We start from the raw sequence: 12,902 nt of genomic DNA on the forward strand, positions 1-12,902 counted from the left end.
TCGACGATACTATCAAAGAAGCGCTAATTTAAATATATTAAATTTTTATATAAAAAAAAACTTTGTAGTATCAATAAATTAAAATTTTGTTTACTAAAGAAATATTAATCCATAAAATATAAAAAAATTAAGAAACACATATGCTAAATGGCGTGAGACAAAAATGCAGGGGTTCATAGTGGCTTATGTTAGCCAAAATCCAGAAGTTATGAATAAAAATCAATCTTCATAGCTTGAATACCAGGGGAAACGTAATCAACTCGTAGCTCTAAAAATCGATCCCCTAAAACAGCACCTTTTGTTGGTGTACATGTTTAAAAGGTCTAACTGATTTTAATTTACAATTCACTTGACATCTATAAATGAGTTCATTTTGAGTTGACTTGTTCACAACACCTTATTCGAAGTCGCTTTGTCAGTAGATTTCTTTGCTTTACTTTTTGCTCCATCTCTAATAAAGGACTTCCGTACAGTTAACTTTCCTTTGTTTAAAATATTTATTGGTGGTTTGGGCTTCGAAACTTTCGGTTCCACGCGTTGAAATAAATCATAATTAAAATCGGTGCAGGCTTTTCCTGGAAGTTAATGACATCATACAGTAAATATACACTATCAACTTGGCAAAAAATCAAGTTTGCATACCACAACACATTTCCTGTCCACACTCTGTACACACAGCTAATTTAGTTTCCACAATTCCTGATTTGTTTTTGGTTTTTTTAACGCAATTGTTAAGCATAAATTCCCTTCGATCACGCATTTCCGTTTTTAACTGCATCTTTGCCATTTCTGTCATTCGACTAAAGTACTCTTCTTCTTGTTTCGATTTCGGTCGCAGTGTAGTAAGCATCTTCCAATCAATGGGAACAACGCAAAGGTCCATTATAGGAACATCCTTCATCTCAGACGGAACTGGATCTGCGTAAGCATGAATTGGCTCACGCTCGCCATTATGCTTCAATAATTTTCTGAACTCTTTCTTTGGTATTTTAAATGAGAAATCTTTTTCCTTAATCTTTATTTCATCTGCTCGTACTTTAATTGGACGCATTTTGTAATCGGGCACTTTTTCCATTAGTCGCTTAAACTCTTCCTTGGTCTGTACAATGTTCTTACTTAGATCCAGAACCGGAACAATTGTTTTTTTCTTTGCTAGTAACTCTTCTAATTTACTCATTATAAATGTTTGAGCCTAACGCACTCCAAATGGAAAACTATTTGCACTCCACTTAAATGCTTTCAAATATTTGCAAGTATTGATAAAATATTCTCTTCATTTATGCGTAACATCAAATGTTGCCATGACAGGGCCTCACTGAATAAACAAATTTGGAGCATTTCTAAACAATAGTTTTTTACAACTGGTGGCGTGCTAAAAATGTAAGTGACGCAAAGAAGTAACTAGTTTTCCTTTTTCTTTTAATTTTTTTATAAACTTTTTATTTGGCTAACTTACATGCAAATTAGTTAGTTACCAATTTTTTGGTTGTATTTTCGGGACTTCAACATTTAATAAAATCTTTGAAGTTATTTTCAAAGCTTAATTGCCGTGAAAAAACCTGAATTATGTTCAAGTAAAGTAAGAAGTGATTAATTTTATTTGGCGTATAGAACAGCGGCCATCAGTCGAGAATTTCTCTATATTACATTAGTTCTATCGGTAATCGTTTGTACAGAGGAATCTGTAATGGAAATGTGATATTAATTTCAAGTCTGTAATTGATTTTAAGTGTATAGATTTAATGCCCTGAAAGTGCTTTAACCACAAGATATCGAACTGAGTGGTATTTATAACTCGTGTTGCAAATATTTTGGGCACGGTTCTGCAGGCATTTCTGCAGGTATCTTCTGGCTATTAACCAAACATATTTTGTGGCGACTTAAAGTGAGTAGGTGAACTACTGTGGAACCAATTGACGTATTCACCTTAGAAACTCGTTAGATTTTGAAACGCCTGTTCAACAGTAGGCAAGCCAAATCCAATGCCAAATAAACGCCATTTGGGGGCAATACTGCGTTATTTCTTTAATTTTATTTGAGGTTACACCGAGCCCTGCAAGAAAAACGCGCGCATTAATATTCTAGACAAGATAAAATTATTATTTGACATGGCGAACTCTGTCCATTTGTTGCGGCGGTTGGTTTCCAAGCCTCTTGGAAACACCAAAGTTGAAAGTCCTACTTCCGATAACCACCTATATAGTATAAAGATGGGTTGCTGAATTTAAACATGGTCGTACAAGCCTTGAAGACGGTCCACGTCAAGGACGTCCAAAAACAGCAACAACACCAGAAATCGTAAAAAAAAACAGGATATCGGATTAGAAAATCATCGGGTACTTTTTCCCCCGGGCCCGGACTCGAGATTATACGTATTTATATGAATTAGACATAATTGGAAAGGGCCCGCATTTGCAATTTTCCCCCGGGGCCCGGATATGCTCCCTACGGCCCTGGCCGTGTCCCATTTTGACTAGAGCTAAATCCATGAATTCAAGTTCAAATCGTTGGATACTGTTCCCCAAATTTGACCCCTAGTGACTATCCCCTTCGAACGGCAGTTGGTTTTTTATCACGAAGTTTTCATGGCAGAAATATACTCGGAGGTTTGCCATTGCCTGCCGGGGGCGATCGCCATAAAAAAAATCGGTTGGGACGAACATTTTTTACAATTCAGATAGCGTTATCGATTGTTTTACAGCCCTAGTACCTGTACATACATCGGTGTGGAATTCAATGGAAAACATGGCAACATATGCACGTACCATATATCATACACTTTCAATAAAAAGATTTTATTTCCCCTTTTAGTTTTGTTTTAGTCAAGTTTTTGTTTTTATACATAACATTTTCCGAAGATTACACTTTACCTATGTAGAAAGTCATAATTGCAACACCATTTTCTTCCGTCGAGGCGTGGATGCAATTAAAATTTCGCTTTCATCCGAAAAAGTGAATGGCAATGCAATTTTTTTCATAACATATGTACATCCTCAACTAGTCTTTAGCGCATCAACAAATAGAGCAAAAGTATCTGGCGGAAATGAATATTCTAGATGTATGCGTTCAAAAGTAGATTAGGTTAGGTAAGGTTATACCGAAGCCACGCAGAGACCATTTTAGTCCATAGCGGTACCAGATCAGAGTCCTATTTAGCCAAAATATGCATCATTTAAGATTCGAGTACTGTTCGCGAATTTTAGGAGTCGCTCGAGCTTCAGTTCAGCGATAGATTCTAGCCTTCTAGCCGAAGCTGATAGCGCCCAGGTAACATAGTCCAGTTTTCGAGAGAGCCGGACAGTAGCATAGAAGATGCTCCAGGGTTTCTTTTGTACCAGGCTCATTACATTTCCTGAAAACGGTGTTAAGGGTTAAATTTAGCTTGTAAGCGTGTGCTGAAACTAGGCAGTGCCTTGTTAGTATACCAACTAAAGTTCTACAGTTCCTTCTATCGAACGATATAACCGATTTGGTACACTTGCCACCATATACGTGTTCACACATTCCTTTAAAAGTAAGTAAATTCCTCGGTTAATATATTTCACGGAATCATCTATAAACACAGCTCGTTCTAGATAGACGATGGGTTATAACCGCATCTTTCCTCATCTAAGTATAAGAATTGGAATTTTTTCCGATCCTTCCTTTAGAAATTCACTAAATTTTCTCATTCATTTTTCACTTAATATCCTATTAACCGGTTAAATAATGAGTACCTTCGGATCCCTAAGTTCATTCCAGTAATAGCAATGGTTATTATACGAGGTGTTTTAAAAAAATAAGGTGAATTTATTTTTTCTCATCAATATCTATTTTATCTCCTTAAAAGTAGCCTCCCTCAGATATAATACACTTCTGCCAGGGTTTCTCCAATTATCGAAGCAGTTCTGATATGCACTATTTGGATGTCCTTGACCTCTCTCAGTGATTCGGTTTTTATCTCAACAATCGTCGCAAAACGCCGTCGTTTCATGGGTCTCTTCAATCTTGGGAACAGGAAAAAGTCGCATGGGGCTAAATCTGGTGAATACGGTGGCTGAGGCATGGTAACGGTGTTGGTTTTGGCCAAATAATCTCTCACACGTTTAGCAGATAACTTGAGTCGTTATTAAATAAAGTTGTTCATCACATCGAAAATTACTGTCTGAATTCATGCACGTCATGCTAATCAAACACTGACGGCTCATAATGTAAAAAAACGAAAAAGTTTCGAATTTCAAATACCTTGGAAGCTGTGTGACTGTAAATTGGGACACATCAGCCGATGTGTGTAGAATAGAAATGGTTAGATTTAGATTTTGCAAATTTAGAAAAATCCTAAGCTGCCATGCCTCGATATTAATCTTAAAAAGGTTTTGTGAAATGTATTTGTGGTCTGTGCTCTCATATGGCATGGAACGTTGGACATTCAAAGTCGCTGACATGAACAGACTCGAGGGCTTCGAAATGTGGATTTTTGGTGAATTTTGAAAATTCCATGGACCGATCTGGTTTCTAACTTAGAGGTTCTACGACGTGTTAATCGAAAATGTGAACTTATTTATTTCACAGTCGATATGTTAGCTCAGAGGTTAAATTCATCGCATGGAACAGTTCGCAGGTACTTGGTTCAATTGGGAAAGATTTCAAAGGTGGGAAAATGGGTTCCGCATAGACTTTCCGTCGCCAACCTTCAGCAGAAAGTGAATGTGTGTTCTCAGCTGCTGCAACGGCTTGAAAATGAAAGTTTTTTGAACCGTATCGTTACTGGTGATGAAAAATTGGTAATTTACAATAATCCTGTTCGCAAACGCCAATGGTTAGATAAAGATGAAACACCAGAACCGACCCTAGAGATGGCCTTCACCCCAAGAATATTCTCCTGTCTATTTGGTGGGATATGGCCGGTATTGTTTATTATGAACTTCTGGAACTAAACCAGACGATAACTGCTGATTATTGTTCCCATCAGCTATCAAACCTGAATGAGGCACTTAAAAAAAATCGACCGTCTTTAGTGAATAGACGCAAAGTTTTGTTTCACCACGACAACGCAAGACCTCATACCGCAAGGCAAACATTAGGCAAGTTAAACGAGCTCGGATGGGAGCTGATGTCGTATCCACCATACTCTCCGGATATTGCACCTTGTGACCTTGCACCTTTAAAAAACGCACGAACTTATGGATAAAAAGATATAAAATATTATATGATCGCTATACATACGTAAACGAATAAGTAATACAGAAGAAGAGATAATCTCCCACAAACAAAGATGAGTGAACAGGTACATTATCGTGATGCAAAAGCAATGCATTTTGTTTTTCCACAATTTCGGACATTTTTTTCGTATTGCTTCACTCAAACGGTGCACAACTTCAAGGTAATACTCCTTATTTAGCATATGGCCTCAACCTGGTAATTGTGAAAACAGTGAGCAAAAACCTTGACATTTGATCGAATTTGACGTCCTTTTTTTGGTGTTGGCTCTCCTGGACTCTTGCATTGGGACGATTGGGCTTTGGTCTCGATGCCATAACCATATACCCATGATTCCTTACCAGTTATGACATTTTTAAGCAAATCTGGATCATCGTTGACGTCATTCAACAATTCCTGAGCGGTGCTCATGCGACGCTAGTTTTGGTCAAAATTCAGTAATTTTTGAACGAACTTCGCCTGAACACATGAAGCCATGCTCAAAATTTCCGAAAAGATTGCATAGCATGAGCCCACCGATATGTCGATATGCCAACATCCCCACCAACTTCTCTAATTGTGATTCGACGATTCTCCATAACAATTTTCTTCACTTTCTCAACATTTTCATTGATTGTTGATGTGCTGGGGCGTCCAGAGCGAGTGTCGCCATTCACATCTTCTCGACCTTCTGTGAAAAGCTTGTACCACTTGTAAACATTTTTTTAACTCAGTTTTTGAGCACTTAATTAACTTTTTTACACAAAATTTTATGCAACTTCTTTGATTAATTTTTTTCGATAGTAGAAAATCGTCGAACACGCAAAACACTTGTCTTATTTATGCCTCTCACAAACAAACTAAACATCCTATATTGCTAAAACCGTGAACATATCTTCGTGACGAATGTACCAAAGAAATTTGAAAATTCGCCTTATTTTTTTAACACACCTCGTATGCCTACAAATCTCATTGCTCCTATACTCGTACAAGGGTAAAAACAAATGCACTGATTTTCAGGAGTCATTGTGATCTGAAAAGTAAACTGTTGTTTCCCTTCACAATTTTATTATATTAAAGATACAAATAAGCGTCCCGCCGAAATATTACCTTATGTTCAACAGAATTTCCTGCTACTTTAGCTAACACGAAACAATATATAATTGTTCTCGTACAAATAAGACAAAGTGCGTCAAGACATTTCTATTGTTATAACTTATGTACGTAGGTAATATGTCTGTATGTACATATGTGTGTATGTAAGTGCATTGGAAAATGTGCAATAGTTGTTCGAGGGATAAAAGAGGAAGATACCTACTGTGCAGGATAAGTAAAATTGAAGTCAAATGACGGCTCTATTGAGGTGGAGAACCATCCACACATTCATATGCATTTACACAAATGTGCATGAATACCCTACAGGGAAAAGCTGTCCCAGTGAAGAAAGATTCTTATTCAAAACGAATATGATTTTGCCAATGGTAAACCACTTCGGGTATATTAAAGAGTGACTAAGGCTTCCTCTTCTTCTTGACTGGCACGATAACTGCTGAAGTGCGCGATTTCTTTCTCTTGCTAACCGGCACCAATTGGACACACCAAGTAAAGCAAAGCCCTTCTATACCTGACATATTCAACGGAAAGGAGGCCTTTATGTTTCTCTGTCACCCACCGCAGATACCGCATCGGATACTTTTAGAGCTGGAGCATTCGAATACACTCGGGCGACAAGACCTAGCCAGCGGAGCCGCTAGATCTTTATTAGCTGCACTATATTATAGTTCATTCGCGATAATGAAAACTTCACAAATCGTTTACAGAATATTTTCCCACATCGGATATTGCCAACATCATCGTCAAAACTTTTAAGCTATACAGGTGAACAGGTATAATTGGAGACTTTTAAAAACGTTAGCTGTCTTCGTCGATAGGACTTTACTATTCAATTGCTTACTTAGTCCAAAGCAGTACTACATTATTATCGGTGTTAATTCTGGATTTTAAATTAATGAAATATCTTATTTCTTGAAAAATATAACTGTCAACAAAAATACAACTGCACTGTCCCCTTTTTGGTAACAGAAGTACGTCTAGGTATTGTCCAGATTAAAAAAAGGCAAGACTAAGGGCGTGGAGATCATTGGCATATGCCAGCAAGGTCTAAATGTTTCTCACATGGCATCACAGTCTAAATGTTTCTAAATATTCTGGCTTGTCCCCATTAAGTATTTTCATTAATGTTGTGAGACTCTCGAATTCCATATAGAATCTTTTTTTTTTTGTGTAGGAGGAAGACGTCGAAGCCTATGGCCATTGTGGCCGTCAGTGTAGGACTTTAACCTGAACTAAAACCCCCTCTTGTCCGAACGGTTGCTCCTCCCGGAACTTTGCCGTTAAGTAATACGTCGAGAGGTATGTTAACTCAATTCAGTCAGAACAAGAATCTGTCCGGTGTTCGTCATGCAACGACTCTTCAGCATTTCTATCTGCTTGGTTACTAAGTTGTGGTTGACGCAGGTTAGCCTTTCGGACACATTCTTCATCACTCGGTGTTTTCAGTATACGCACTGCTACACCACTTAATGCTCGCCATTTTCCAGGTTTATCGCACAATTGCATCGTAAGGTTTGCCTCTGTGGGATGCTTACCAAAAACCCTGCAAAGGTTTTCCCTGTCGGTGTCGAAACGCGAGCAGCGGAAAACATCATGCCTTGCACTCTCCGATTGGCCAGGGCAGACCGAACAAAAGGGGACGTTTTCCAAATTAAAGCAGAGTAGATACTCTTTAAAACATTCGTGACCGCTCAGCAGTTGCGTCAGGTAGAAGTCAACTTCCCCGTGCTTCCTTTGATACCTTTTCGCTATGTCTGGTATTAGTTTGTGCGTCGAACGACCATTTTTTGGAAGGTCCCATCGATGCTGCCACTCTCTGATGGTTTGCTGTCTCTCTTCTCCTTTATTAACACCGAGCGGTATTTCTTGCTATAGATTATACTGCCTCTACAGCTCTTTGACCGAGAGATCTGTGGGGATTTTCCTCGATATGACTGCTATGGCATCATCTGAAACAGTGCGATAAACGCTCCTAATTCTTTCACACGCATGTGCCCAGATCGGCTCTGCGTACGTTATCACGGATGTGGTGACAACTGAAAGCAGCTGTCGTTTTTACTCTCGAGGTCCTGCTATATTTGGCATAAGTCTTGAGAGCGCACTGTGTACTATGACAATGATCCTTGAATGTTAGTCTTGAGTCAATGATGACTCCTAGATACTTCAAGCACGGCTGAGACCTTATTGCACACCACCGCCCACCTTATTTTGTCTATTGCCATCCTCCGTATTGTGGAGCAGCAGCCTATTATTAAAATAGTCGCCAATAATGCGCTGTAAGTACCCCGGAACTTTCAGATTTGAATACATTTTTTATGTCTAGCGTTACCATTGCACAGTAGTTGCCAGATCTCCAGCTCCTGCATCTTGCGCAATGCTCAGACTATGCTTATGGCATTTACTGTCGAGCGCGCTTTTCGAAAGGCAAACTGGTTGGGAGAGGGCCCATCAGGCTTTTCTAAGAAGTCCTGTATTCTGTTGCGCATTATTCGCTCCAACATTTTGCCGATTGTATCTAACATAAAAAGTGGGCGGTACGATGATACGATGAGGGTGGCCCTGGTCGCTTTCCCGGCTTTAGCAAAAGCACTAACCGCTGCTTTTTCCAATCGTCGGGGAATATGCCTTCCAGGAGGCTATTTTGAAATAAGGTGGCGAACGCGCTTGGCCTCGCTTTGACAACCGTTTTGAGAGCAATGTTGGGTACTCCATCCAGTCCAACGGCTTATTGTTCTTGATTCGGTCTAATGAGGCGAGTACCTCTTCAGCGCCCACTTGTTGAGTGGGTTGATGATCGTCGGCTACATCATACGTGATTGCCTCATGGGCAGGAAAAAAGGTGGTAACGACCGTTTCCATGAGCGCCGGGCATACTGGTTGTGGTGCCCTCCGACCTTTAATTATCTTCACCATCATCTTATTTGCTTTTCCCCAGGGGTCCTTCTCTGCGCCGTCACTCAGCTGCTTAAAACATTCCCGTTTACTAGCTTTTACCGCCGCTTTGAAAGTCGATTTGCACTTCCTGAGTTCTGCCCTGAGTGGCGCCACCGTTGATTGATGGCGGGCTTTCTTTATTTTTTATAGATACGCATTCGCTATCGCTGACGTTATCTGGCTAGCCATTTGTTTGGCTGACGTTTGCGGTATTCCCGCCTCGTTCCATACGATGTTGAAAACTGATTCATCAAACCTTTGTTTCCTCCATCCGAGATCTCCCGATTGATTTTTCGACAAGCGCCATCATCATATGCGACATGATACCCAACCGGTTTTTGATTCTCTGCGGTTTGAGTGCCTTTTTGGCATTTCCTGTTGGAAGGCTGATGAAAGCTATTTGCGTGCATCTGTAGGCTGCCATCATGCTGAGAATCTCTAATTCGTTCGTCTTGCTGATTCTACACTGTACATGGATCGCATTGCATATTTATTTTTTGGTGGTTACCTCATCCAAATAGAGTCACCATCTGCGTTTTTGCTGCTACGTTCGCCATTTCTTTCAGCACTTCGGCCACTGCTGGCTGGAATTCACTAGTGCTGTTATCTGTTTGCTTCTTCAACTCGAGTAGTAGTTCGCCTCCGCCTGTTCTTCGGATCTTATTTACAGCCTTCAACGCGTTGCTGGATCTAACGGTGCGTAGGATTTCTGCATACGATTTGCTTTCTCGGTTGCGGTAATGACAATCGCATCTCTTAGAACGAACGATTGTCTTTCGCTTGTTTTTGTTGCGTGTGACGAGCTTCCACGATTCTTGTTTTACTGGGGTTTGTGTCTCTTTCACTCATGTAGGACACATTTTTTTGGCTGCTGGTGCATTACGAGCTAGAAAATGCCTCTCCCCGTCAGCACTCGCACCTGGCCTTTTCGTCGACTGGGGTAGACTTCTTTTGCTGTTAATGGCGTTCCTGACTTGTTTTGTTTGGGTTGTTTTGCCTTTAGTCGACTCTGCATCCTTGCTGCTGCTGATGGTCTGCATAACCTTGTGATCGTACTTACGCTTTTCGCTGCCCTTTTGCTCAAGCAGAATCAACGCCTCCGTGTGTATGAGCTTTATGTCAGCGCCTATATTTTTGATAGCGTGGTGCACATTCAGCTTATCCTTCCAAACCTGTAACATCGAGTCAATCTTTACCCCTAGCTCTTTTATTTTTTCTTTCAGCGTTGCCTTGCACAAATGGAGCATCGGAGTCTATGTTAATATTGCTCAAGGAGTTTGCTAGGTAGCAGTCCTATTTATATCGGATGAGCGTGCTCCATGCGAATGAGTTGCTGATAACCCTCTCCACTCCATCTCCTGTTGTTTTTGTTTGTTTGTGTTGCTGCTGTTGGTGTGGTCCCCTCTCAGGGTCGCTATCTTCATCCGTAATGTGCAGTTACCTATTAGCCCCGTGGTTATCTATGCAAAGCAGGGAGGCCCCGCTTGGGTTGATGCGGTGCCTTATGAGTACACGCATTCAGAGCCAGGCTGGTGTTAATAAAGACAAAGTTAACCGAACCTGCACGGTCAGATTAGTGGCGATGGGTGTGGAACGTTTCCTGAGGCTCTACCAGAGTCTTATCAGGATGGAGGCAGCTGAGGCATTGGCCGACGATCCGTTTCAACGAGATGCCACTCTCGCTTACTAAGGTAGCCGAATACCAAAGTTGTCAGCCCGGGATCATCATTCCCAAAACATTTATTTGTTTTCGTTATTTTCCATCCTCATATAATTCAGCCGCCCTTAAATAGGAAACAGATGCTGACCAGGAAGATGCCCAATATGAGTCCATCGCGCCTGGATTTTTTAATACATTTATCCAGCTCTTCTCACCTTTGAGACAGAAACCTCATAGGAGCTTATATACAGCGCCCTCCGTTTCTGCTGCTCTAACCATATGCACAACTAACCTGCTACTACAGACCGTCCGGCTATCCGAAACCGGCCGTTCCCCACGGTAGCTTAGAGCCCAACTTAGTGGTCCAAGACCTCCGTTGGAGGTTCTCGAGGCATGTTAAGCCTTTCGAGCTGAGTCCGCTTCCTCTCCAACCTGATTTTAGTCGCCTCTTTCGACAGACATGCCTTACCGCGGATGTATTCTTTTACCCGACTGAATAGGGGTAACTATAGAACGGGAACCCACAATTATTTTGATTCTGTAAATTGATCGATTTAACTGTCACACATCGATTTAACTGTCTTGTTTCCTCGATCTATTATCTACTTTGTATAGTTTTCACTACTTTGTTTTCATTTCATGCCATCAAATGTAATTATAAGAAGCTACATTGGGACTTACTTACTTATATCTGACAGTTAATCTTTGGTATTAAGGGTATATTCTGAATTTTTTAATTTTTAGTTATTAAATTTTGTAACTTCCACTATGTAGATGTATTATAAAATACTAGATGCCATACATATACACCCATTTTCCTTAGATAAATAAATATTTGTACGCCCTTCTCTTATGGTGCCTGAGCAGTTAAGTCTGCGATCCGAACGAGCTTTTCCTACATCACGTTAAAGAAGTCACACGACAGAGAGTCACCTTATCTGAAAGTTCGTTTGGTAACAAACGGTTTGGACTGAGCTGTTGGTTAATCAACGTCATTTTGCACAGCCATATTAGTTTTGCGGGGATACCAAATTCATACACCGCGGCTTATAGGCAACTCCTTTTCAGGAGTGCATGTCGATTCTTCTTTTAAAGTGTATTTTCCGAGGGTTGGCATATTGTGTGTATCTGGTCAGTTGTGGATTTTTTACACTGATAAGGTTCAATCAGTGGGTTGATGCCTTTCGCACAATATGTTCGACATGGACTGGGCAATGCTTAAATTTCAATCGACAGACATGAAAACATCATATTTTTCACAGGAGCTGTTTGCATATTTCAATAGTTCAGCCGGCAGTCCGTCGGCTAATGCGGCTGTGTTTTTCTTTAGCCGTGTTATTGCTTTTTGCGCCTCGTCTCGGTTGGATAATGGAAAGACAGTCCTGTCAGCCCTTTTTATGACATTCAGTGCTGTCACCATTCAGCACGTGTTCCCTCTATAATTTATGTATGTTCTACGCGTCCGTTACTAGATCAGTATTTTTATTCTTACAGGAAAACGCTTCGGTATTGAAACCGTATGTAACTCACTTAACTTTCTGATTGAATTTTCGGGCTCTTTTCCTATAGGCAAGCTTCTCAAGCTCTTTGAACTCATGTATTTTGCCCTCTCGTTTCTTCTTTCGGATAATACGTCTCTCTTCATTTCTCAACTATCAGTAGTGTGATTGCATTGCTCGTGCGTGCCGGCTTGTTGAGCAGTACTCTCAAAAGCAGGAATCAGAGTCAAGTGGCGAATTTTCTACCTCTCTCTTGCGATTGCAGCTATTCGGTTTCGAACTTTTGCACATTTACATATATGACTAGCCGGATTTCCTGGTGGGCAGACACTGCCTACTTTAGTGAACTCTTAAGCCGCATGCATTGGAGGGCCCGACTAAAGCTTCTTTTGCTTCTACTGTGACCTATGGCTCCACAGGGGTTAGCTACCGCATCTCGTACATAGGTTGCTCACGTTGCCCAGGGTGCACGAACCTGGATAAAAGAGACGGGGTTGAGTATAGTCGCTGATCACTGT

The 12,902-nt window shown here is 40.6% G+C and overlaps 1 protein-coding gene across 1 annotated transcript; it reads right to left on the bottom strand.

Moving 5' to 3' along the window:
* Positions 1-360: 360 nt before the first annotated feature.
* On the bottom strand, positions 361-1,348 carry LOC129240149 (uncharacterized). Its single transcript, XM_054875714.1, has 3 exons — positions 1,340-1,348; positions 643-1,180; positions 361-575 (listed from the first exon to the last, which is right to left on the bottom strand). Exons 2-3 carry the CDS (start codon positions 1,175-1,177, stop codon positions 388-390), a joined length of 723 nt encoding a protein of 240 aa, XP_054731689.1. The 5' UTR covers positions 1,178-1,180; positions 1,340-1,348; the 3' UTR covers positions 361-387.
* Between the last annotated feature and the right edge of the window lie 11,554 nt (positions 1,349-12,902).

Source organism: Anastrepha obliqua, chromosome 3, assembly GCF_027943255.1.
Source record: "Anastrepha obliqua isolate idAnaObli1 chromosome 3, idAnaObli1_1.0, whole genome shotgun sequence".
Taxonomy (NCBI): Eukaryota; Metazoa; Arthropoda; class Insecta; order Diptera; family Tephritidae; genus Anastrepha; species Anastrepha obliqua.

Coding starts and splice junctions, on each gene's coding strand:
- LOC129240149 (XM_054875714.1), bottom strand. CDS start 1,177: ATGAGTAAATTAGAAGAGTTACTAGCAAAGAAAAAAACAATTGTTCCG. Junction 576..642: donor TGGACAGGAAATGTGTTGTG/GTATGCAAACTT, acceptor ATTAACTTCCAG/GAAAAGCCTGCACCGATTTT.